Source organism: Neolamprologus brichardi, chromosome 16 (assembly GCF_056152115.1).
Source record: "Neolamprologus brichardi isolate AB-2024 chromosome 16, ASM5615211v1, whole genome shotgun sequence".
NCBI classification, from domain to species: domain Eukaryota; kingdom Metazoa; phylum Chordata; class Actinopteri; order Cichliformes; family Cichlidae; genus Neolamprologus; species Neolamprologus brichardi.
Window position 1 is genome coordinate 33143035 of NC_142119.1, and position 24721 is coordinate 33167755.

Consider the following 24721-nt stretch of genomic DNA (forward strand, 5'->3'; position numbering starts at 1 on the left):
GTAAGCTATTAAGACTCGACTGTACACCGTGTTCGTGTTTTCCTCCAAAAACAATAAGTTCTGTTGGAGCAGCCTTTCAACGCCTCTCTCTGTCTCTTGCAAGCCAACTTGACCCAGACAACAAAGTAAAGCTAGTTTTCGGCTACGAGCCGACACAGAACCCACCATATCAGCCAGAGGTCCCTTTACTACGGTTCGGAGCCGCGGACCTTCAGTAACAGTAATAAATCACAGCAATAGTACATTCATGTAGTTGTAAACAGCATGATAATATATTAAGTAATCCAAAGTATTCAGAATACGTTACTCTCATTGAGTAACGTAACGGAATACGTTACAGAATACATTTGGGGCATGTATTCTGTAATCTGTAATGGAATACATTTTAAAAGTAACCTTCCCAACACTGCCTATTAATATACGACAAATAAAAAGCAGTCAGCTTTTTTAATAAAAACATCTTTTAAACCCACTTTGTTAAAGAGTCAGACTTTGTTGAGCAACATACCACTTTAGCTGTCATACCTATTTACCAGTGAACAGCAGTTATTCGCATCCCTCCTTACTGCGATTTCTAATGTTCGTCCTCCACTAGTTTGGATGGAGGATTTTCACAGGTACAAGCCTAAAACCAAAAACAGCAGAGATGCTGTACAAACTGCAAATAAAAATGGGATGCAATGATTTGCAAATCTCATAGATTCCGATTTTATTCTCAGTAGAACATCTGAGACATAGCGTTTCATGAAAAAGATTACCTCATTTAGAATTTGATGGCAGCAACATCTCACAAAAACGTCGGGAAACAAAACGCTGTAAATGTCAAAGGTGCTAAAAAGAAACAGCTTGAGAAGATGTAATAAATGACATAAAAGAAAATAGCAACCTCGCTAATATTACGAAAAACCCTAAACTTAAATACGAGTGATCCTTAAAACCAAAAAGAAATGCAAAAAACACGCACAGAGAAACACCAAGGACCAAGACCCAGGGCAGTATAATGCCTACAGATCTTCTCTGTGAGCAGTAAAGTGTTTTACACACATTTACATTCCTGACATAACCTCTGCTTCTGCCTTGAAGCAGCTGTTGTGAATTTGTGCTATATAAAATTATATTGAACTGAATAAACACATCATAGAAAGTTCTCTTATTTTATGTTTGTCACAAAAAGCAAACTGGAAGTCTCATTGAACCCTCACATCTGTTTGTTTGCAATCCTGTTATTGATAGACACCCATACAGCTCTTATTGCAGCCCTCTTTAGTAAATCTGCCCCATGAGGTCAACCTCTGATTTTGTCTTTCTTTTTTATTGTACTATAAATACATTATAAGGTTGAGGTCGTGTCTTTGTAGACACGGTGCTGTTGGTTGGAACATTCCCCAACCTGTTGCCTCAAAATTGGAATTATGCTGTTGTCTAAAATATTAATAAAGGTTTATAAAAGTTTGCCTGTCTTGCATCTACATTGACGAAACTCAAAACAGGGGAAAGCTGCACCTTCTTACCCAGAGCGGCAAGGGCGTAGATTTGGTTTTGGCATTGGTGGGGACGGATGATTCAACCACCGAACCCTGCCCTGTTTCTTTTTCTTTTTCCTTTTTCGTCTTTGCTTCTTGATAAAAAAAAAAAAGGGAGAAATATACTTGCCTACATATGCTATTCTACATGCTTTTAAACCATTTAAAATTACAATTCATAGTTTTATATGTGAATTATATAATGTTAAATTACTATTAAACAAATGACTGACTAAGTATTTTATACTTTAGTTTACTTCAACAATATTCCATATAAATCAGGTATCATACAAAAATAAAAATAGCTTCAAATTCAGTCATGACAATAAAAGAATATGACTTTAAGGACTTAACAACATTACTTCAGTTATAGGACACCAACATCTCTGAATGACCTGCTGGGTTTTGTCCATAAAACTACTCGTCTAAGATGACCACAAAGTAAAAGATCTCTCAGCAACATTATGCAAAATTTTAGGCACTATTGCCCCGATCAAATCAGCGAGCTGGGATTTTTTACTCTAAACATGAACTACTGTTACAGCAACAGACATGGACTTCTGGTGTCCCACACAACAACTCAATGTCCACTATGTGAAGCAGCCAAACACATGCCTTCTCCTCTCATTAACTGAGATAAACTGCTGGCATATTTGTTTTACATCTATACTGTCCAGCCTCTCCTGGTGGACATGGCAACACGTTATCCATGGTTACATACAATTTTAGACTGATGTGGGCCAAAGCCTAAAACGATGTGTGAGTTTGCCGTTCTCCCCGGTTCAGATATTTGAAGTTTGCACAGCTACATTCTCGCCTGAAATTTTTTTAAAAGTTTATTTTGCAACCCAGAAAGAGTAATAAGAGGGGCACTGAAATTCGGGATTGTCCGAGAAAAAACGGGAGGGTTGGCATGTATTGCCTTGCATAGCCTGTAACAATATTATGATGGACAGATTTTATGAGTGAACTTGACTTTAAGTCACTTACAGGTTTCTTTGAAAAATACTTTCTTATATCCAGGTTCTTTTTGCTGCCATCCTCTCCTCCTCGCAGCGCAGGTTTGCCGCTGCTAAAACTAAACAGAGCTCCCTGAAAGGCACAGCCAATCACATTGGCCATATTTGTCACATGATATAGGACCCCAGTAGAGAACGTAATTTAACTCTTTCTGCACCGCTGGGTGAATGACGTTGACAGATCACTTTTTTTTATTTCTATCGGTTTTGTTTTTCTTTCCTCGAAGAGATCAAATTATTGGTGGGGACAATTCAATAATCGCTGGATATTGGTGGAGACACGTCCCTTCCGTCCATGCCAAATCTACGCCCTTGCAGAGCGGTGTAATTCACGTTTGTGATGGAGTGATAAATTCAAAAGATGTATTAACCCTCTCACACCTGCACTTCAGTTTGTCAGCCAATTTGTCAGGATCAGCTTTCCAGTTTTTCCAGTCTTCAAAATAGCTCATACTATGAGTTGCATTCATTCATGTCCCTAAATCAATGCAAACCGGGTGAATCCACCACCAAATGTCTTTCCCTGAGGTCAGAATCCTCCCAGCCTGCCTCCCGGCACATATTACCCACAGGTAATTAGGCTTTAAATCGCTACCGCCGCTCCCGTTCCGTCCAACGTTTATTCTCCATGAAATGCACACTTATTAATTGTTCCGCTCAGCTGATCTCTGCAGCGGCGTGAGTGCTGGAGGGAAGTTTGCTAATCAGAAAACCAAATGATAATTCTTCAGCCGTGGTGACGACGCAAAGCCACCCGTCAAAGTCACTCCAGACACGGCGTGGTCACCCTTGAGCCAAAATGGCACCCAGCTCCTCCCTCCGCCCCTTTCAAATGATCTATTAAGTTCAGTGAACTGTGACTTTGTTGCCGACCTCATTACGATTATCGTTTCGTCGGTATCGGAGATTGCATCCAGTGTAATAGAGCCGCTTAATTAAAACGACACACACAAAGGTTACCAGTCGGTGGTCGCAAAGTAAAGGTCGTCCTTTCCCGGGCTAGCTGTGCCACAGATCACCAGAGGAACGCTGCCGCCACTCCGCGCTCGCTCGTTTTGTTTGTCTGCCGGGGTCACCTCTGATTTGCTGACGAAGCAGTAATGTCTTTATGGAACCAAACCGACCTCGAGTTCATCGCTGAGCTCAGGGCCCGTTCAGAGAGCTGTATCAACACTTGGACATTCCTCAACCTCTCAGCTAAAACACTACAGGGCTCTTCAAATAAACCATGCGTGCCTGTGCCAGGAAAACGGGGGGGGAAAGCAACAAGAATCTTTCCTTTCAGCAGAATTGAAAGACAGGAGCGAGAGAATCTCCAGCGCTGCAATTAAGGAAAATCGCAAAAGAGAAGGAGTACGATTAGAGGGAAGGACCGTAGCAGAAGGGGGATAGGGAGGGATGCTGAAAGTGAAGGGGCGCCTTTGAGAGAGAGGAGTTACTCAGTTGATTCCTTTATTCTGTCTTCCTGAGGCATCCAGATCAGCTCTGGTAGCTAAGCCTCGTCATTAACAGCTTTAGATTTAATTAGCTGTCATTAAGCCTCTGTTTTACTGCGGGAGCTTACAAATATTTAATCACTGTTTGGGTGATGTTCCATGTTGGTATTTGAGCGGAGGGACAGCGCATCAAAAACTCTGATCGACGCAGTCTTTCCTTAAAATGCACGTGTGCTACTTCCTGCAGTTTAACAGAGGACTTTTTTTTTGTTTCTGGTGGTTTTTAGTGGTTTGTTTATTTGACCTCTCCATACATTTTATTAAAGACAAGAAAACTTCTGCACTCAGTGCATAAAAAATGCAATATTCTATTTAATCAGGGATTACATGTGTAAAATGGATTTTAATTCCTTGTAATCGGAAGGTTGCCGGTTCGAGCCCCGGCTTGGACAGTCTCGGTCGTTGTGTCCTTGGGCAAGACACTTCACCCGTTGCCTACTGGTGGTGGTCAGAGGGCCCGGTGGCGCCAGCCTCGCCTCTGTCAGTGCGCCCCAGTGGCTACAATGTAGCTGCCATCACCAGTGTGTGAATGTGTGTGTGAATGGGTGGATGACTGGTTGTGTAAAGCGCTTTGGGGTCCTTAGGGACTAGAAAAGCGCTATACAAATACAGGCCATTTATCCATACCAGGGTTTTAATAGTTTTGCAATTTTCATTCGTTTTTATTTTTATTTAGTTTTGACTTCAGATTTTCAATTTTATATCAGTTTTAATCAGTTTTTACCAATTGTTTGCTAGTTTAGTTTTTATTTTTTTGAAAATCCTTAGTTTCAGTTTAGTTTTGATTAGTTTCAGTTATAGTTTTAGTTGTGTTTGCAATAATTAAGTGTAACAAAATCCCAGTTTCATCATATCAGTCATTCTGCTCATCCTTGGGTATGTTGCTATTCCAGCTACCATACTGCACCCTGGACAGGTCGCCTGTCTGTCGCAGGGCTAACATGCAGAGACAGACAACTCACATTCCCACCTATGGGTTCTTTAAATAAATAAATAAAGGCAGATGAACAACCATTGATACCAGGCAACTATAAAATGTATATCTTGGCCCCAATGAGACTATTAACTCTCGCAGCACCGGGTGTTCGTAATTTTGGTTCAAGTGAATTGATAAACTTTTTGAAGGTAATTGACTCACACAGTTGTGTAGATATCCCCGTCCTGTTGTCTCAGGATGCATCACGCTGCCTTGCCTGGGGTTAGCTTCTGTTTCTGGGGATGAGGGTTGAGTGTGCTCCCTTACCTTCTCAAGCTAAGCTAGGTTAGCCTTCTTGTGTGAGCTTTTCAAGTGCACTTTAAGGTTTGTGGGATTTTTTCCCTTTAGAAATGTCCCTCATAATTTGTCTCTTTCCACTACAAGACACTTGCTTTATCCAAAACACAGTCATATTCAAAGTAATCCCAAATTGGACTCTGGCTCCCGACTTTTCCTGACATGATTCTGCGCGTGGACGGAGCCAGTGTTGCCAACTTAGCGACTTTGTCGCTATATTTAGCGAGTTTTCAGACCCCCTTAGCGACTTTTTTTCTAAAAAGCGACTAGCGACAAATCTGGCGACTTTTTCTGGTGTTATTGGAGACTTATTTATGACGTCTTTTTGACGTGAAAGCGTGTATCGCTCTTACTCTCAACAAGCAGCGGTGCTGCCGTGGGCACCTCGCCCGTGCCAAAGCGCTCACGGGTGGAGGATAGTCCTCCCCCAGCTGCTATCAGGGCAGGAGACGTTCACACCTGTGCGTCCAAACTGCAAATGAATCGCGCATGAGCGAAGCCGCTGCTCCCGCACTGACTGTAACGCAGTCAGTTCTTCTTTTAGTGTTACGCTGTTTTGTGGATCAGGTTTAAAACACACACACACACACACACACACACAAAGTAACTCCACCAGAGTGCCTATTTCAGGTCACTTTTGCCGGTCCAAGCCCGGATAAAGGAGCAGGGTTGGAATTGTGACATTACAAAAAACAATAATTGCTAAAAGAAATTTAATTCGTAGTTCTAAATAAATTCTAAATGCATTTAGGACGTTTTTTACTCACTTTATGTCTCTTCCACGATGTTTTTTCTCTCTCCAACAAAGTAGGTTACAATTATATTAGCATGACCAATTATGCAAATTAGGCGATGACGTCATTTAGTGACTTCTAGCGACTTTTAGGACAGCCAATAGCGATTTTTCTTACTGAGGAGTTGGCAACACTGGACGGAGCAGCAACACAGACGACTCGACTAACGTACTGCCACCTGCTGGCATAATGAGACACAGCAAGAAAAAAATCTGGAAACTAAACTTCATTTTCACCCTTGACTCTTGTATGACACGCACACATCAATGAAAACTAAACACATTTTTGCTGTAAATTCAGTTAATTTTAGTTAGTTTTGTGAACACTCATTACAGTTTTAGTTAGTTTTCTTTTTTTGTTTTTATTTTTATTTCCGTTAACGAAAATGTTTTTTCACTTCTTATTTCGTTAGTTTTCGTTAACGATAATAACCTTGATCCATACAGTTATTCACTGTGCTGAAAACTCCTTCTTCCTCTCCGCGCAGACTGTGCTTGGAGGCGAGGGACCCTTACTGCGGCTGGGACTTTAGGCAGCGCAGATGCACCACGTTGGAGGACAGTTCCAACATGAGCCAGTGGAAGCAGAACATCACCGTTTGTCCGGTAAGAGTGACATCACGGCCTCGTTTTCCTGTAAGAAAAGGCCAAGGCGGCCTGACTTCTTCTCACAGCGGGGGTGTAAGACGTACTGCAGGCGCTTTGTTAATGTCATCTTTTTTTTTCACATTCAATAGTGGATGATACCATTCGTGTGTCCGCTAAAAGAGCTGGCTCAAGTGCAGGTTATAGGATAAAGCAGAGGAAGTAAAGAAGGTGAATTTGACTAAGCTTAAACTACTGAAATCAAAGGGATTTAAGTTTAAGTTGGCAGAAGGAAGTGAATTGTAGTGCTTTTATTTCCATTTACCCCTTTATTTTGGTAAGGAGGGTCTGTCTGCTTCCTGTGACTTATGACCGATGTGTGTTTTCCAGCTGCGGAACCAGACCATCGACGGCGGCTTCGGGCCCTGGGCACCGTGGCAACCCTGCAACAACGATGACGTTGTTGACGGTGTGAGCTCCTGTTTGTGTCACTCCAGATCTTGTGACAGTCCTGCCCCTCGGTGTGGAGGCAAAAACTGCGAGGGCCCCACCATCGAGGTGTCAAACTGTTCAAGGTAGAAAAGAAAACATCTGAAAAGAGTGATTTTCTATTTTTCACACTAGTTTTTTGTTGCTTTTAATTTTATACTTTTACTTTTGTAGCATATTTAATCAAGATTGCAGTATTTTACAAGGGGTTAAGGCCAGCACAGTAATGCAGTGTGGGTTCTTCCTGTCCCACTGCGTGGATTTCTCCAGGTGGATGAAAGGCTAGTCTATTTGGTGAACTGTGATTCTCAATTGGCTGTAAGTGTAAAGAGAGGCAAATTCAACCAATACAGAGGCTACTAAGGTACACTCAGACCAGTTGGTGATCCCCTGGCAACCTGGATTCAATAAATGTTTATTTCTACCGATTGGTAAGTGGCTTCTGCAAGCTGGTGCTTATAACTAGATCCAATCAATCAGAAAGCAGGTGCTGCACAAAAACCTTCATGGAGTTGTTTTGATTGCCGTGTTCGCTGTAGTCTGCATGGATGAGACCACTTTTTCTGCAAATACTCAAATTTACTCTTCAAGCTTTGGTAAAAAAGTGCAACATGAACCAGAAACAGAAAACAAAGTAAAAGTTGTTCCTTACCACTGTTAGCTACACGCTAGAAGAGGCACAAATGTTCGTTTTACTGCCGTGTCTTCAAAGTTAACTGCTGGTGACTGCGGCAACCAGCTAGTGACCAAACTAATCACAAGGTGGTGTTGACCGGTGGTTGCCAACAGGTCTCAACATGCTGAGGCCTAACAACACATTGCCTAATGTTGATTAGACTATAAATAGTTATAGAAATGCTGATTGGTTGATAAGCTGGCTTTAGGAGGAAAGGAAAGATCTCAGGAGCTCACCGTGAAGAGGAAGAAGCATGAAAGCTAACCATACTGTAACAGTTCACTTCAGAAAAGTGTTTGTCTATTAAGACCACTGTCTTCTCCACGGTAGGGGCTACCCTAAAGGACCGGCAACAAAACAATCATAAGTAGCCACATTACTGCTGCCACATATTTTTAACACTGCCCCAAGGAGACAGTACACAGCTGGAACATGAAAAAGGTGCTCTGCAAAGCTCTGTGTAGCATCTAAGGATGCTCCAGATGGATTTCTCTGCTGCAAGTTTCCTTCATTACATTTGTTACTTCAGCTGGACTCCTTAGCTGTCACCTTTTCCCTTTTATTTCAGTATTTTACTAAAATTTATTTCATTTTTGCATTTCTAGTGTCGCTCTATGTCAGATAGAGCTCCTCTCTGGGAGTTAATGTATGCTGGATGAGTTCAACGGACACTGCCAGGTTGAAATTATTCCTTTTGCTAATGAGCTGGGCCAACGATCAGACGAACTCTAATGCCTTTACTTAAACTCTGCTATTGTAGCAGGAATGTCCTGAGTGACTTTTGAAGCAGCCACCTCGGGGTGCAATTTCTACTCCGACAGAACATAAGAAAGATCATGAAAGTGATGAATCTTTTTAGAAAGTGTAGGTGACATCCACATTCTCCTTGTGACATCTCTTACTACCGCTGTCTTCAGTGGAATTGGCTAATCAGTGTTACAGAGTCAAGACAAAGAGCTCAGGAACTTTCATCCCGCTGGATAGCCACGCCAGATTTAATCCTTGGTGTCGCAATTGAATTGTGCTTTTGCAGAAAGTGCCAATTAAATCATGACGAGTGAGACCCAGGAACAAAGCACTTAAGCAAATTGAATGAATGTTTCCCAGTCAGAATGAGCTGTCTTTGTGTGTTTGTATTTTTGTTTGCAGGAAGTCAGAATAAGAGCACTGATTAGGCAGTTATAGCTAAAATGCTTTTTTTAAAATTATTATAGCATTTAAGAATGTTATATACAAGAATAATGCTACAAGCAGCAGGAAATAATTATAGAGAAGTTGTTGTTGCTAATATTTTTCTTTCATAGAAATGGAGGCTGGACACCCTGGTCGTCATGGGGACAGTGTAGCACAACCTGCGGTACAGGCTTCGAGCTGCGCCAGCGTTCTTGTAACAACCCCTCACCTCGCCATGGTGGCCGTGTGTGTGTCGGGCCTAGCAGGGATGAAAGGTACCTCTCTCTTTGTTTCTCAGCGACAACAGTTCATGCTCCTCATTACTCGTGATTTACAAGGCTTCACACAGCCAGGTGCCAGGGTACATCAGTGGACTCTTAAGTCCTCGCTGTGATCAGGCGTTTGCTCTCCTCATGGTGTTGAAGTTAGAATTTGGTTGTATTTCATTGACTTGCCTTATCAGACTTTTATACGTATGCCAATGAATAGAGGTGGGCAGATTGATCCAAAAATATCGACTCAATCGCTGGCATCGGATTGATTCTAGCACAATAGGATCGATACTTTGTTTCTATCCTCGAAGGTCAGTATTTTTTGCCCAATGAATTGTGTTAAATTTTTATTTTTTCAAAATGAAAAAATATACCTCAAACATGTACCAGGAAAAATGTCACAATGTGTTATTATAGCCTATAGCACATTTAAACAACAGAAGTCGACTCAAAGTGCTTTAGGCTATGTCCACACGTACACGGGTATTTTTGAAAACGGAGATTTTCCATTTTAAAAAATAATCCCGTCCACATGTAAAGGCAGAAATGAAGGAAAACGCTGCTAGGAACATGCCAAAGCAGCAGGTGATGATATATTCCTAACCGTGCAGAAATGTTGGCCAATCAGAAGTCTAGAAGCCTCGGTGGGAAAAAGTAAACAAAGCTGGGGCATAGAAGCAGAACCGAGTCGTATGTGTGGAGGGACAGTAACTGTGTGTATATGTAAGCATTTAAACACTGCAGAGAGAACAATTAACAGTAACAGTATTGTAGAAATTCATTTCACCGAAACAATAACGTGGCGCACACTGTGACGTCAAAAAAGGCGCACATCTTTGACGCTGAGTTTTCTCCGTTTTTCTCGTCCACACGTAAAAGCAAAAACTGAGTTTTCAAAAAGATCCACCCTGGCCGGAGTTTTTAAAAATCTCCGTTTTCAGTGATCAAAAACGCCGTTTACGTGTGGACGAAAGGTGCAAACGCATAGAAAAATCTGCGTTTTCAAAAATACCCGGGTACGTGTGGACATAGCCTTAGAGACTGGAACATTTACATTCCAGGTCTCGAGAAAACCCAGTTCCAAAATACATGAAGCTGAGAGATGTATTCTGTTGTGTTAACTAATTTCTATGGTAAAAATCACAGTGATTTAACGGTCATTAAATGTTTAGAGTTTTCAAATTGTTTTCATCATATAAATCATGACCACAACAGAAGCTCCTTCATAGGTTAAAAGTATAAATATTAATGTTGTGAAAAAAATGCTGAATTTCAATTTTCTGTTTGCTTTGTGTTTTTAGACAAGATTGACTTTTGAGTGCCAAAGTGTAGTCTCTAAGTCTGTAGTTCTGACTTGAATTTTAGTCACTTCCACACCTCATCCTGCTGTCGCTGCCATCTTCACAGGTTCTGCAATGAAGGGGTGTCCTGTCCCCAGCCTATCTTCTGGACCCCGTGGGGCTCCTGGACAAAGTGCAGCACCGAGTGCGGTGGAGGCGTCCACTCCAGGGTCCGCACTTGCGAGAATGGCAACAGCTGCCCAGGATGTGCATTGGTAGGAAACGCACGCACTCACATAAACATCTGCTCACATAACACATGTCTTCCTTCTCTCACCCCAACCAATCACAGCAGATGGCCCCGCCCCTCCCTGAGCCTGGTTCTGCTGGAGGTTTCTTCCTGTTAAAAGGGAGTTTTTCCTTCCCACTGTCGCCAAAGTGCTGCTCATAGGGGGTCATATGATTGTTGGGGTTTTCTCTGTATCTATGAAGCGCCTTGAGGCGACTTTTGTTGTGATTTGGCGCTATATAAATAAAATTGAATTGAATTGAATTGAATAACACAAAACAACAATGGAACCAATAATTTAAAAACTAAATGTTATACAGCTGCACAATCTGATATTTTTAAGAGAGCAGTGGAATAAATCAGGGGTGTCAAACATAAGGCCCAGGGCCTACAATCGATCCAGCAAAGACTCCAGTCAAGCCCGCTGGACGGCTTTAGGAATGTGCACAGATTTCAAACTTTTAACGTATTTTCAAAGGTTTTACAGCTTTTACTATTGAAAAAGAACCCGTTCACATTCCTGCTGTTTCACTATGTATCTGCTATATAAATGTATGATTCTTTTTTGTTTTTACAGTGGTTTATGAGTTATTAAATATGATACATTAATGAAAACTTTCTGGGGAATAACATTATTATAGAGGTAGGGCAAGGCAAGTCCTCCTAACTGGGAAGAAAACCAGTTTGTCTTCCCTTTTTATTCACAAAAGAAATCCCCGATTGTCCTTATTTTGTGTGAAAAATAACAGGAAATTGTTCCATCTCCACAGTTTTTTGGGAAGCACCTGCAGTTTAGTTTTCACAGAAAGAAGAGGAACAATTTTCATTTCCGTGTCAGTTTTTCAGTGCACCCATGCACACAGTGTTTTGTTTTTGTTTTTATAACCTTTTTTAGCTTCAGTCTGTACAGGCAGAAACAATGGAAGAAACAAACCCCACCAAACTCAAAGCTTCTGCCGCTTTCTTTCTCAGGAGTACAAGGCCTGTAACCTGGAGGCTTGTCCAGAGGTGAAGAGGAACACACCTTGGACACCCTGGATGCCCGTCAATGTCACTCAGGGTGGAGCTCGTCAAGAGCAGAGGATGCGCTACATGTGCAGGGCCCACCTGTCTGATCCTCACGAGCTGCAGATTGGACGGAAGAAGGTGGAGACGCGCTTCTGTCCTAACGATGGCACCGTGGCCTGCGAGACAGATAGTAAGTTAACCATTGTTGTCTGTAGAGTTTTATTGTCACATTTTACAGTACTGTCACCTTGGGTTCAGAGGAAAACCTAGCATCAAATAAAGTTCACATACTGGCAATGATATCTAAGTAGCTCCACAATTGTGACTATTGCTGTTTTCCTTCAGCGCTGGCACTGAGGAGCAACCCTTTTCCCAGCTCGGGGCTTGTGGTTTGTCATATAACTTTTATAGCTTAAATTAACTGCTTTTGCTTTTACTATTTGTAGTTAAAACACCATCAGATCTTAAACTGATTAATTGTTGAATTGATAGCATTCGTTTTTATACTGGATCATTGTCATGTAACTGCTTCCAAGCAAGCCTTTGCCTTTCTCTCACCCCAACCAATCACAGCAGAAGGCCCCGCCCCTCCCTGAGCCTGGTTCTGCTGGAGGTTTCTTCCTGTTAAAAGGGAGTTTTTCCTTCCCACTGTCGCCAAAGTGCTGCTCATAGGGGGTCATATGATTGTTGGGTTTTTCTCTGTATCTATGAAGCGCCTTGAGGCGACTTTTGTTGTGATTTGGCGCTATATAAATAAAATTGAATTGAATTGAATTGAATTGAATTGCTGCCATTCTGTGGTTTGTTGACATGTCCATAGTACTTTGCCATCTATCTTATATTCATGATAATGTTTGGCTGGGAAATGGGCTTAACTGTTTCTTACTTTCTTAAAGATTAAACATGGAAACAGCTATGTCTTCCAAAATAATGTGAAACAGTGACCATGTAAATACAACATTTATGAGCTCTTATCAGATAATGGGTTACAGGACATTCAACATGCAGTTTTACTGTATGCATTTTGCAGCAGATATTCTTCTAGTAGCTCCAATCGTGTAACAACAGTCAAGTAAATGATTTTTTTTGTGCTCTCTGCACAAAACTTAACACTACATTCCCACTGAGGATTTGACCCCTTCACAACCTGGGCTTCTGTTGAGTACCACCACTCAGCAATCTGTCCACGAATGGCACACAAATCTACCTTTAGTGCTTTGTTCCAGTGTGTACTCCAATCTGTCGATTACGCTCGCTGATGTTGCTTGCTACAGGATAGAGCCTTTGCTCACCGAGCTCTCCTCCTTTGAAATAGGCTGCCTTTGCAGGTTTGGGAGGTGGGCTCTCACATTATCAAGTGTAGGCTCAAAATCCATCGCTTTTCTATATACCACAATCTCTCCTCCTTTGCTGCCGCTGGGATGCCTTCAAAGGGCTGTTACGTGACAACTCGCTTATATAACTTAACTGAACATAACACGGTTATTACTCTGTTATTTATTTGTGAATCATCTGTTTCTGTGTAATGATGTCCATGTGTTGTAATCATATATCGTGCACTGTAAGCTCTGTAGTGGTGCAGCGCTATAAAAACAAATGCTCTGATCTCCACCTTTAGGTTCAGCTGCCTGAACAAATCAATGTTCTCTATAGATTAACCAGTAAAAACGTCAATGAAAATAGACATCCTGCTCCTGCCTTCTCTCTTATCTGTGCTAAGGCCCTCACACAAGCTCAGGCATACACACTAAAGTAAGTCAATGCTGACTTTTGGATTTAAAACCTGCTCTCCCAGGTAAAAATGCTCTACTTAACCCATTGCACCGTGACATCCAGCTTTCTATGCTGACTTCTGTTCCTCTTTATGCTACTTTAAATATTTTATGAGATCTGATCTCAAACGAAATGGGATCGGCCTGTTACTCTTGTTAGAGCCTCTAAAGCATGAAAATACGAGTCCAAAGGAGGTGCAGGTTAGTCCCCTCTCAAATCACATGATTAACAGCATCCTGACAGGTTTTTATATAATCTTTCAACCTATAACACTGAAAGCATGTTGCTTTTTTCAGCTCTCTCTGATATTTAAAAAGAGACAACAGAAAATGTGCAGATAATCAAAAGCCAAATTTAAGTGTTGTTTATATATTTAATAGTTCCAGTAGGATAGCAATTTCTGGCTATATTTGGATCTTTGTTTATGTGTACACACATAGTACTGTAGTTCAGACAAATTGGTCTACTTCTCTGTGAACAAGTGAGAAGGCAGCAGCATGCAAAGATTTCTCCCAGGAGAGTTGTGACATGCTGAAACAGCCCTCCTGTTAGCTCCCCTACATGCTGTTAGTGACGGAGTCACAGTCCTGTGCTCCCACATACACACCGTCACACAGAGAGTTGCACAGGGCCACAGTCCACTGCTCCCCACTGGTGGCTTTTTAATGCCCCCTTCCCTAAATCGATTACCTGTCTCTCCGTGTCAGCCTCCTGGGGGGGCCACATCGACTCTGACAAACTGATGAAACACTGACAGCAGGAAATCGCAGGATGCATGAGAGACACGGACCGAGTCTGAAAGGAGAAGAGAAAGAAATATGCCTCCTGGCAAAGTCATGTACACAATGTTTGACTTTCAGTCAAAGAGTTTTCATGCTCCGTGTGTCTGGTGAAATTCTTTAAGATCTCAATCTAACAGCGCAGCAGACATTTCTTTAAACTGGAACTTCATTTCCATTTTCTTACCCCTATTTTTCTTCTCTCTTTAGCCCTTGTCGAAGAACTCCTCAAGACTCCAGTGGTGAGAGTATCGGGCACAGGCTGGTCATCATGGGAGACCTGGTCAAGCTGCTCACACAGTTGCGCAAAAGGTTATCGCACCCGTCGGCGAACCTGCTCTGGCCCAGAGGGGAAGAGTGCCCCCGTGGCCTGCCGCGGCTCGCCTGTGGAGTATCAGGACTGTAATGTCCAGGCATGTCCAGGTCAGTGAAGATACACTACAAACCCTGTTACGTTTTGCTTACAAGCAGCAAGACTTTCTCGTAATTTTCTCAAAGTGGTCCTGAGCAATAGGCCTTTCAAAGGTTTTGGACTTTAGCTGCTTCATATATTACACATGAGACATCCTCAAATATGTCGTGTAGCATCCCAGCAGGTGTTCCAGTACAACCTGATTGCAGGTAATCACAAACTGAAGATGAACTGAGGATGTTGGTGTCCTGTTGCTAACCTCTTCAGTATATCGTGGGTCGATAATCGACAGACATCCACACTTTCACACTCGGAGAAAAAGATGGAAAAAGAACGAGCGAGGGAGGGAGGTCAGTGGGGGTACTAAAATACTGCTGAGTGGATCATTAGCTTCATTTGCTAATGGTTACCAGCAGCTTCAGCAGTGCAGGAAGCACTATTGGACAAATGAAGTTATCTATTTCAAAGTACTCATCAAACCATAATCAGCTGACCTAGAACTCCTCTGCTGCATTGACTCACTTATTAAACACACACACACACACACACACACACACACACAATAAGCACTCTTTAAAAAGTTCTGAACTCAGCTTTTTAAGGGTGTCGACTTAAATATTCATGAGTGGTACCTTATGAATTAATGATTTATTATTGGTTGGTGCAGTGCTGATCAAATTCCTGTTGTGTATTTGAATGTCAGTTGTTGTCAAAAACAATCCTTCTCGGTTAACTTTGTAACCTAAGGAAGCCTGGGACAGGCAGCCTTGGTTACGTCGCACTGGGAAGCAGCCGGCGAGCGAGCCTTTTGCCATTACTGTCACGTTTACAGCCGGTCTCACCACACGTGTCCCTGGCAGACACACAGGTGAGAAGGACAAGGCCAGTGACAAAAGAGAGAATGAGTGCGAAATAGTAATTGATGATGAAATTAGAGAGAAGGATGGAGGCATTATGGATCTCTGAGGTGATTAAAATGAATAGGGTGTTAGTGTGTGCATTGGAAACACAAGTGTGTGTGTTTCCAGCCAGTGAGTCGATTCTTAATTCAGATAAGAGTTTTATATGACTGCTATAAGTTCGTTTTGCATAAAACAATAAACGTTTCGCGTTTCTAGGATTAAAATAATCATCAAATATATTTTCAGTGTTGGAAGCTTTTACAGGAGGCCTATTGTGCTCCTCTCCAGCTGGTCTACTAAAGTAGTTCTGCATGAGCAACTGTTCAGAATAGTCTTTATTTATCTTACTTGGGCTTCGGTGCAGTCATTCAGTTCACTCCCTCCCTTTTCATTCACTTTAAGTCAGCTTCCTTCTGACTGGCTCTCTCTCTCATAACAGAAGATTTAACAGCAGGTAGTTGAGGCTTCTAAGGTGATCATATTAGATTCAGGTTAAAAACAAAGATATAGATAGATAACACACAGGCATAATACAGCAGCATCATGATGCAACAAATAATAATTAAGAATTTATACAGCGTCGTGTTGGATATCAAAAACTAAAATTTGCTCATCTAGATGATGGCTGTTTTTTACGGAGCCCCGCAGGGGACATGGGAGAAAAAAAAATTAAGACTGACTTTTGCAAGATCTCGCAAAACTTTTGCGACATCTCGCAAAACTAACTCGGGATCTCGCAAAACTTTTGCAACATCTCGCAAAACAAACTCGGGATCTCGCAAAACTTTTGCGGCATCTCGCAAAACAAACTCGGGATCTCGCAAAACTTTTGCGACATCTCGCAAAACAAACTCGGGATCTCGCAAAACTTTTGCGACATCTCGCTAAACTTTTGCGGCATCTCGCAAAACAAACTCGGGATCTCGCAAAACTTTTGCGACATCTTGCAAAACTAACTCGGGATCTCGCAAAACTTTTGCGACATCTCGCAAAACAAACTCGGGATCTCGCAAAACTTTTGCGACATCTCGCTAAACTTTTGCGGCATCTCGCAAAACAAACTCGGGATCTCGCAAAACTTTTGCGACATCTTGCAAAACTAACTCGGGATCTCGCAAAACTTTTGCAACATCTCGCAAAACAAACTCGGGATCTCGCAAAACTTTTGCGACATCTCGCAAAACAAACTCGGGATCTCGCAAAACTTTTGCGACATCTCGCTAAACTTTTGCGGCATCTCGCAAAACAAACTCGGGATCTCGCAAAACTTTTGCGACATCTTGCAAAACTAACTCGGGATCTTGCTAAACTTTTGCGACATCTCACAAAACTAACTCGGGATCTCGCTAAACTTTTGCGACATCTCGCAAAACAAACTCGGGATCTCGCAAAACTTTTGCGACATCTCGCAAAACAAACTCGGGATCTCGCTAAACTTTTGCGAGATCTCGCAAAACTAACTCGGGATCTCGCTAAACTTTTGCGACATCTCGCAAAACAAACTCGGGATCTCGCAAAACTTTTGCGACATCTCGCAAAACAAACTCGGGATCTCGCAAAACTTTTGCGACATCTCGCAAAAGTTGAATTCCAACAATGGCGGCAGCTACTTAGTTGTAATATTACTCTTTCTGGGTCACAAAATACACTTTTAAGATATTTTGAGGCGTGAATGTAGTTGTGTAAACGTCAGATACCTGCTCGGTTTACTCCGAGTGCTCCGACGTTTTCGGAGATCTGACACCCACTAGCTCGAAGCTAACGGGAGGTCGAGACCTACTACAGCCGGGAGGAACACCGCTTTCCCGGCACATCGTGCCTTGACCTCCCGGTCGGCTTCGAGCTGGCGGCCTCCGAAGAATGTGGCTAAAACTTTTGCGAGATCCCGAGTTTGTTTTGCGAGATCTCGCAAAAGTCCGTCTTAATTTTTTTTTCTCCCATGTCCCCTGCAGGACTCCGTAGTTTTTAGAAGACTTTAATAGGGGTATCTCTTTTAAGTGACATCAAAAAGATCCAGTAATGGGAAAAAAAATGTCTGTTTAGAGTTTTTGGCTCATAGGAATTACTTTCACATATGCTGACCTCATTATATGAAGGTTTAGCCATATTTAATATGAGCCTCCACCATTGATTGTATATAAACATCACCTCCAAAGTCAGCTGTTATAAGCTGAGTCTTAAGTATTGCTCATGTCAGTGGGAAATCAACATTTTTGTAACCAATTAGCCAATTCAGGCTCAGGGTGGGGGTTGGAGCTAGCCGTCATAGGGCGAGAGGTGGAGTCCACCCTGGACAGCTTGCCCTTTCATCCATCTCTCATCCATTCCTTACCAAATTTTAAAAAAGGAAGATCATGTCTAAGCCATTTAAAAATCCAGAACAAGTCTTAAGCCCTCATCGCATTTAAAGTGATTTGTTTTGTAGCTGATGTTTGGACATTAGTAGACACTAGGGATGCACCGATACCGATACCGGTATCGGTATCGGCGAGTACTGAAATGCAAGTACTCGTACTCGTTTCCAAAAAAGTGGTATCGGTGCATCCCTAGTAGACACTGCTGCTGTGATAACTCAAGAATGGGCTGACGTAGGATTTTCAAATGAATACCTCTATGCATCTGACGATGAGCTAATAAAAATATCGGATGAGTTTGAATGTCTGTGACCTTGAACTCAAGGTCAGAGGTTAGAGGTCAAGTTTTCTGAAAATATTTTGAATGTAATAACTCACACTCAAGAAGAAAGTCACCTGTAATTTTGAAATTTGCATTTTAAAGGCGACTGACGCCCTGTTTGGTCTTTCACCTGACGTTTCCGGGTTAATTGGCATTCCATACTCATCCCATCAAAGTTTTAAATCACACACTGATTAGATCAAATGGAAAAAGTCAGTCATCAAAGCAAGTCTTAAGTGTTTAAAATTGACACATCAGCTTGATCTCAACTTTTGTAATCAAGTCTTTGATTAACAGAGTGACCAGACGTGGCATAATTATTTCGTTTGTTTGTTTCAAAGTTTTCACCCTGACTCACGTCAGCGTCTTGTCTTGGGAGCCGGGCAAACACATGGTTGACTTCATATGTCTGAATGTAAATGAACACAGCAAGTCAACCACGCAGGGGCACGGGCAGACAGGTGGGACGAGTCAGAAAAAGTGTAAACTGCCCGTCAGGAAGTCAGTGAGTTGTTCACTAACTCACTGAGTCAGACGCTCAACCAGTCAGCCGGGTAAAGAGCCAGTTAGTCAGGCAGAGCAGTGACTGGCTGTGAGAGTTAGTCAGAGTTAAGTGCTCACAGCCTGCCTTACTCGTGTCACAGTAATCCACTCAGCTAATGGAATTTTCTGCAGCACTGTGATGTTACCTGGCAACACTGCTCTTCCCCATCAGTCAGCCAGACAGACATCAGCCAGTCAACCAGCCGTTCAGTTAGTCAGTCACCCTCTTCTGATTAGATCAAATGAAACATTAACGGCACCTATGGGGAGAATAAATCAATATAATGCAGGACACAGTAATGACAAAGTAGGCTATGATGTGATCAGGAAGGCAGCAGAGCACAGGCACAGACTGTGTGTGCAAGAGTCGTTCAAAGTAAGACAGAAATGCATGATAGATGCCTGTAATATGAAAAAGAAACACAAAAATAAGCCATCATGGACAAATTGTGTTTGTTGGAGCACCATTTCTTTTTCTTTTTTCTCTATTTGTTAGTCTTCCTGAGCCCATCTCCACCAGCTGGGCTCTAATAGGTAGGGTAAATGCTCTGTTTGGCTTTGCGATATTTAGCAATAACATTTGCACAAGGTTTAAATGTCCAAAAAGAATATGCAGTCGGTGCAACAAGCAACTTTACATCGGGGTTAAAACATTTTGTTTTTTCATATATCCTGGGGTTACATCAGGCAGGTGCAATTTAAAGCAGCAAGTGATACATCCCTAGTATAATCCTAGGAGAAGACACAAATCCCTTTGGTGTTGCGTCAGAAAGGGCATCTGGTAGAGGGAAAAAAGCTGCCAAATCAAATATGTGGACCTACCTGCTGTGACAACCCCTTGTGAACAAGGGAGCAGCTGAACATGGCCTCTGACAAAAAGCCCAGATCATTCTGAGTCATCAAAACCGCACTGCAACACTTTAAACACCAGCTTTTAAAATCAGATAACTTGTAACTGAATTCTGTTTTTAAGTCTCAAGCCCATAGCTGTTGAAAGTACACACACTAGGGATGCAACAATACCAATTTTTTCAAACCGATACGATACCGATACTTGGATCTGAGTACTTGCCGATACAGAGTACAAAACCGATACTTCTACCACACACACACAAATGCAATGAATTGGAAGACAGGTTTTATTTTATTCTCTGCCGATAAAAAATAAAATCTTAATAAAAATGACCACAAAAAAATTTCAAGTGAAAAATAAGCACTTCTGTTAAATTATTGCAGAGTCTCCACATTGTAATTTAACAAAATATCACTGAACTATTGGCGCTGTCTCGAGCTTTCAGAATAATAAATAAACACTTCTGTTCATTTATTATATTTCATATCGCAGCTGGAGTATGCTGAGGAGACGATGCAATCCTATGTTTTCCACGACCGGCATTGGCTGGTCATCCAGAGCGATAAAATGAGTCAGAGCCTCTGTTATTTTAACTGCCCGTGGATTTTCTCTTGACATTTTTCATCGCTTTTCCAAAACCTGAGTTAAAGTTGGCTGTTCCACACTGCTGACATTTTGCTTAGCCTAGCTACAGCAGCCTCCAGTTTCTCTTTTTTATCTGGAGCCGCCAGTCTCACTCGTCTAACCCTGTGCCTGTTTAGCGCAGGATGTCCCCCTAGTGGCCAATCTAAAAAACTACAACAGAAATGACAAGCCACCCTCTGATTAATGAAATAAGTTAGTATCGGTTCATGGTATCGGTTAACTTTTACGAGTATGAGTACACACACATTTTACAGTATCGGCCCCGATACCAGTATCGGTATCGGTGCATCCCTAACACACACTAATGTCACTTTAAAAACATCAATCAACGCTAACCAGAGTAATATACGATGGGGAAAATGCTAAATTTAATATTCATTTGCAAAGTTGCATATGAACCTCTTTGTCTCTTGTAAAGGATTCAATGTCAGCTGGTCGTGCGTCGCAGTCCTAACTATCGCTGTAGGAGGATGTGATATCTGATCCCTTCTTGGCGTCTTTAATTAGATGTCCGTGGTGTTCAGACTGAGCTAAATTAATCCCAGTATGCCTTCAGAAAATGTCATTACTGGTGCAGTGTGCATCTCCCTCTTAAACTACAGCCAGCACATTATCATATCAGTCAGAGCGGTATGTGATTACGTGACACGTTCCTTTATGTGCCTTGCAGTGAACGGTGCCTGGTCCTGCTGGTCGTCCTGGTCTCAGTGCTCAGTGGGTTGCGGTGGTGGGCACTACCAGCGGACACGCTCCTGTAACAGCCCCGCGCCTTCCAATGGTGGAGACATTTGCATAGGACTACACACCGAGGAAGCCCTCTGCAACACGCACCCTTGCGATGGTAAGGTCGCATAGAAATTCAAAATCTTGTTCTGCCGTGTCACCACTGCTTCAGGTGCTTTTATCACACCTTCGGGCAGGCAATCGTCTCCCACACCATGTAATTTCTGTGCCGTCCCCTTTGCTAAATTGCTTCTTTCATCTTTTCCTAATGAATAAACCAGGTCTTAGATATGTGAGAAGATAAACAGAAAACAACCCATCCTCCCACCGTGCCATTTCCTGCTGTGCTGCTGGAACTCGCAGCACCATGGCAACCCCTCCAGAAAGCTTTGAAAAGAGATCCACTGATGTTGTGGTACATATGGATATCTTATTTAATGAATCTGAGGTTTTGAATGCCCAGGTGTAGACAGTATGTGTGTAATATTACTTAAAAAGCTTTATGAGATGGATTTTACAGAACCAACATATTTTCTTCGCTATTCTCTGTGGATTTTAGCCATGTTGTATTACTTGGCCAGATTTCAGGAGGCTCATTATTGATAGTTGTGCTGCCACTGGTCTCGTTTCGATCATAAACCATCCTCAAGCATGCCTGACAAAGGCCCGTGCACCTCTCCTGGCTTTTCTTTCACACAGCTTCACTTTGCCACACACCTGAACACAAGCAGTGCATTAGAAAAGAGCATTGCTTCTGCTCACTGTGGAGATGAATGGAATTATGTTTGTGCTGCTTCCAGCTGAAAGATTACACGTCGGTCCTTCTCCAGAGAGCAAAATACTAAATATGAATCTGATAGAACGGGGTTAGAGCAGGAAAGGGAGAGCTGCAGGAGGAGGGTCATTTGTTTTGGAGAGTTGCTGAGTTCATCTTCTTTAATGTTGTTTGTCTGATAAGGTCTTATGTTTTAATGTGTGCTTTGTTACCTTTTGATAAGATAAGCCAGTTGTGAATAGATAACACTCTATCGTGAATTTGTCAATGTGGGGTGTAGGTAGATATAGCCATCGCAGCATCATCCATTAGTTAGCGGACTTTGCATGTTGAACATTAGCATTTTGGCCATGTTGTTTTCAAAGTTAGTTGTCTTATTTAGACCAGCAGGTGGATTGCTAAGTGATCATCTGAGGCTGGCAAGTTTCCTTAGCAAGCTGCATCCATAAACTGTATCCTTACAATGCACAGATACAGGCATCTGCTGCCTTGTGCTAAGTCTTTTTTTCTTTTGTTGCAAAAAACATGTTAAATATTTGCAGTTCAGTGAATTTAATTAGTGGTGGTGTGAGCTGCAGAGTTGCCAGCTACAGCTGCTTGCTTTGTTTCACCTGCTAATAAAGGTTGAGTAAGTTGCAGCCATGCCCCTTACTTAACCTTTAACAAAGTCTTAGTGGCCGTTGGAGGACCTGGCACTTTATTTCGGCTTCACAGAGGTTGTTTGTTTTTTCTGCAGGAGCAATGAAACCTTTGATTTTGGCTGCTGAGTTCAAATATCAATTAACTTTTTCTAGACTGGAGCACTCCATCTTTAAATACTGTAGCAAGTACTTTCTGTTTCTTTATCAAGACTGAAGACAAAAAAAAATATTAGGTGGACAAAACATACCAGGGGCTCGGCACCACACATAGTAGCAGCTTATCAATGAACCTGCAGATTGTGAGCAGAGAATGAATACAGTAGCTGCAGAAAGGCCTCTTAAAGCACTTAGTATTAGATAACACATTCATTTTAATGGAGAGATAGAAGATCAACCAAAATGAAGAAAAGCTACATTACATAAAAAAATCAAACAATTGAAAATTGATTTGCGTGTCACAGTGAAATAAGTACAACTCACCCATTCTGGCTTCCACAGGTTATAACTGATTGATTGATAACAATTAAGAGCTGAAGTTTCGAGTTGCCAACAGTAACCAAGAAATATAAAGGAGATGTGTGCAAACCTGATGACAAGCTACAAGAAATGACTTACCGCTGTGCTTTCCTGCGAGCACTAAGCCACTTAATGACACACAATTGCATTCAATTTCTAACTTTTATGTAATGTGCTTTTTCTGGATGTTTGGTTTATGTTATTTCTCTTTTTAAAATGATTGTTCATTTCATGAGCAAACTCACAAAGTCAACAGGAGATCAAATAATTACTTCTCTCAATGTATTTAATAAAAGTGATACAGTGTTTATTAGGGCTGCACGATTTTGCATAAAATGAGAATCATTATTTTTTTGCTTAGAATTGAGATCACGATTCTCTCACGATTTTCTTTTCCAGTATAAATATTTATTGCACTTATTAACTGCACATCAACTTCGTAACAGTTGAGACTGAACATAAAAACAATAAATAAACATAAAAACAAAAAAATAGTGCAGGTAGTGCAACATTTTTAAAATAGTTGCGGGACGGCACTGTGTAGCGTTTGTCTAGGGTGTTGATCATTTCCCTAAATCCCTCGTTTTGCACAGTGTTGATGGAGCCATATCTTTGGTCAGGTGATAAGTAATAGCCTCCGTAATTTCTTTGTGCCTGCGGGAGGTCGACGGGTATAGGGAAGCGCTGTATAAGGTTCCCGTTATTGAAGTTTGGGTGGTTGACCGGGACGGATTTTCTCCTGTCACATTCTTGGCCTTTACAGCTTCGTCATATTGCACTTTATGGTGACGTTTGAGGTGGTTATACAGATTTGTAGTGTTAGCTTGCGGTGCTGCTACTATAGCAAAACACAGCTTGCAAATGATATTTTTTTGACTCTCATCGTCTTCTTTGAAGCCAAAAAACTTCCACACGGAGGAACGAGAACCTTTTCTTGGAAGTAATTTTACAGTGGGGTTGTCATTCTCACCGCCATCAGGAAACGTTTCCTCTGCGCTCATTGTGTTTTCTCCCCTCGGGCGGTTTCACGCAGTGTTGCCAACTCCTCAGTAAGGAAAATCGCTATTGGTTGTCCTAAAAGTCGCTATTAGTCGCTAAATGACGTCATCACATAATTTGCATAATTGGTCATGCTAATGAAATTGTAACCTACGCTGCTGGAGAGAGAAATAACATCGTGGACAAGACATAAAGTGAGTAAAAAACGTCCTAAATGCATTTAGAATTTATTTAGAACTACGAATTAAATTTATTTTAGCAATTATTGTTTTTTGTAATGTCACAATTCCAACCCTGCTCCTTTATCCGGGCTTGGACCGGCAAAAGTGACCCGAAATAGGCACTCTGGTGGAGTTACTTTGTGTGGGTTTATAAGTAGTTTTAAACCTGGTCCACAAAACAGCATAAGAGTAAAAGAAGAACTGACTGCGTTACAGCACCCGCTGCTTGTTGAGAGTAAAAGCGATATGCGCTTTCATGTCTTTTTTAGCGACTTTTTTTTAGAAAAAAAGTCGCTAGGGGGTCTGAAAACTCGCTACATATAGCGACAAAGTCGCTAAGTTGGCAACACTGGTTTCACGTGCTCTCCGTTCTTTTTTCCCTGCCAG

General features: G+C 41.8%; 1 protein-coding gene across 4 annotated transcripts in view; it reads left to right on the forward strand.

The window, feature by feature from the left end:
• Nucleotides 1-24721, forward strand: part of sema5ba (sema domain, seven thrombospondin repeats (type 1 and type 1-like), transmembrane domain (TM) and short cytoplasmic domain, (semaphorin) 5Ba) — a 222775-nt gene that overhangs the window by 183234 nt on the left and 14820 nt on the right. For all 4 annotated transcript variants that reach the window (XR_015716616.1, XM_087830194.1, XM_087830197.1 and 1 more), the window contains 7 exons: nucleotides 6593-6710; nucleotides 7080-7264; nucleotides 9159-9302; nucleotides 10707-10854; nucleotides 11841-12066; nucleotides 14639-14851; nucleotides 21130-21300. Coding sequence is in view for 3 of the 4 variants with exons in the window: in XM_087830194.1 (XP_087686320.1) it covers nucleotides 6593-6710; nucleotides 7080-7264; nucleotides 9159-9302; nucleotides 10707-10854; nucleotides 11841-12066; nucleotides 14639-14851; nucleotides 21130-21300 (1205 nt within the window). In the remaining variant the exon portion in view is untranslated. The remainder of the gene's footprint in view (nucleotides 1-6592; nucleotides 6711-7079; nucleotides 7265-9158; nucleotides 9303-10706; nucleotides 10855-11840; nucleotides 12067-14638; nucleotides 14852-21129; nucleotides 21301-24721) is intronic.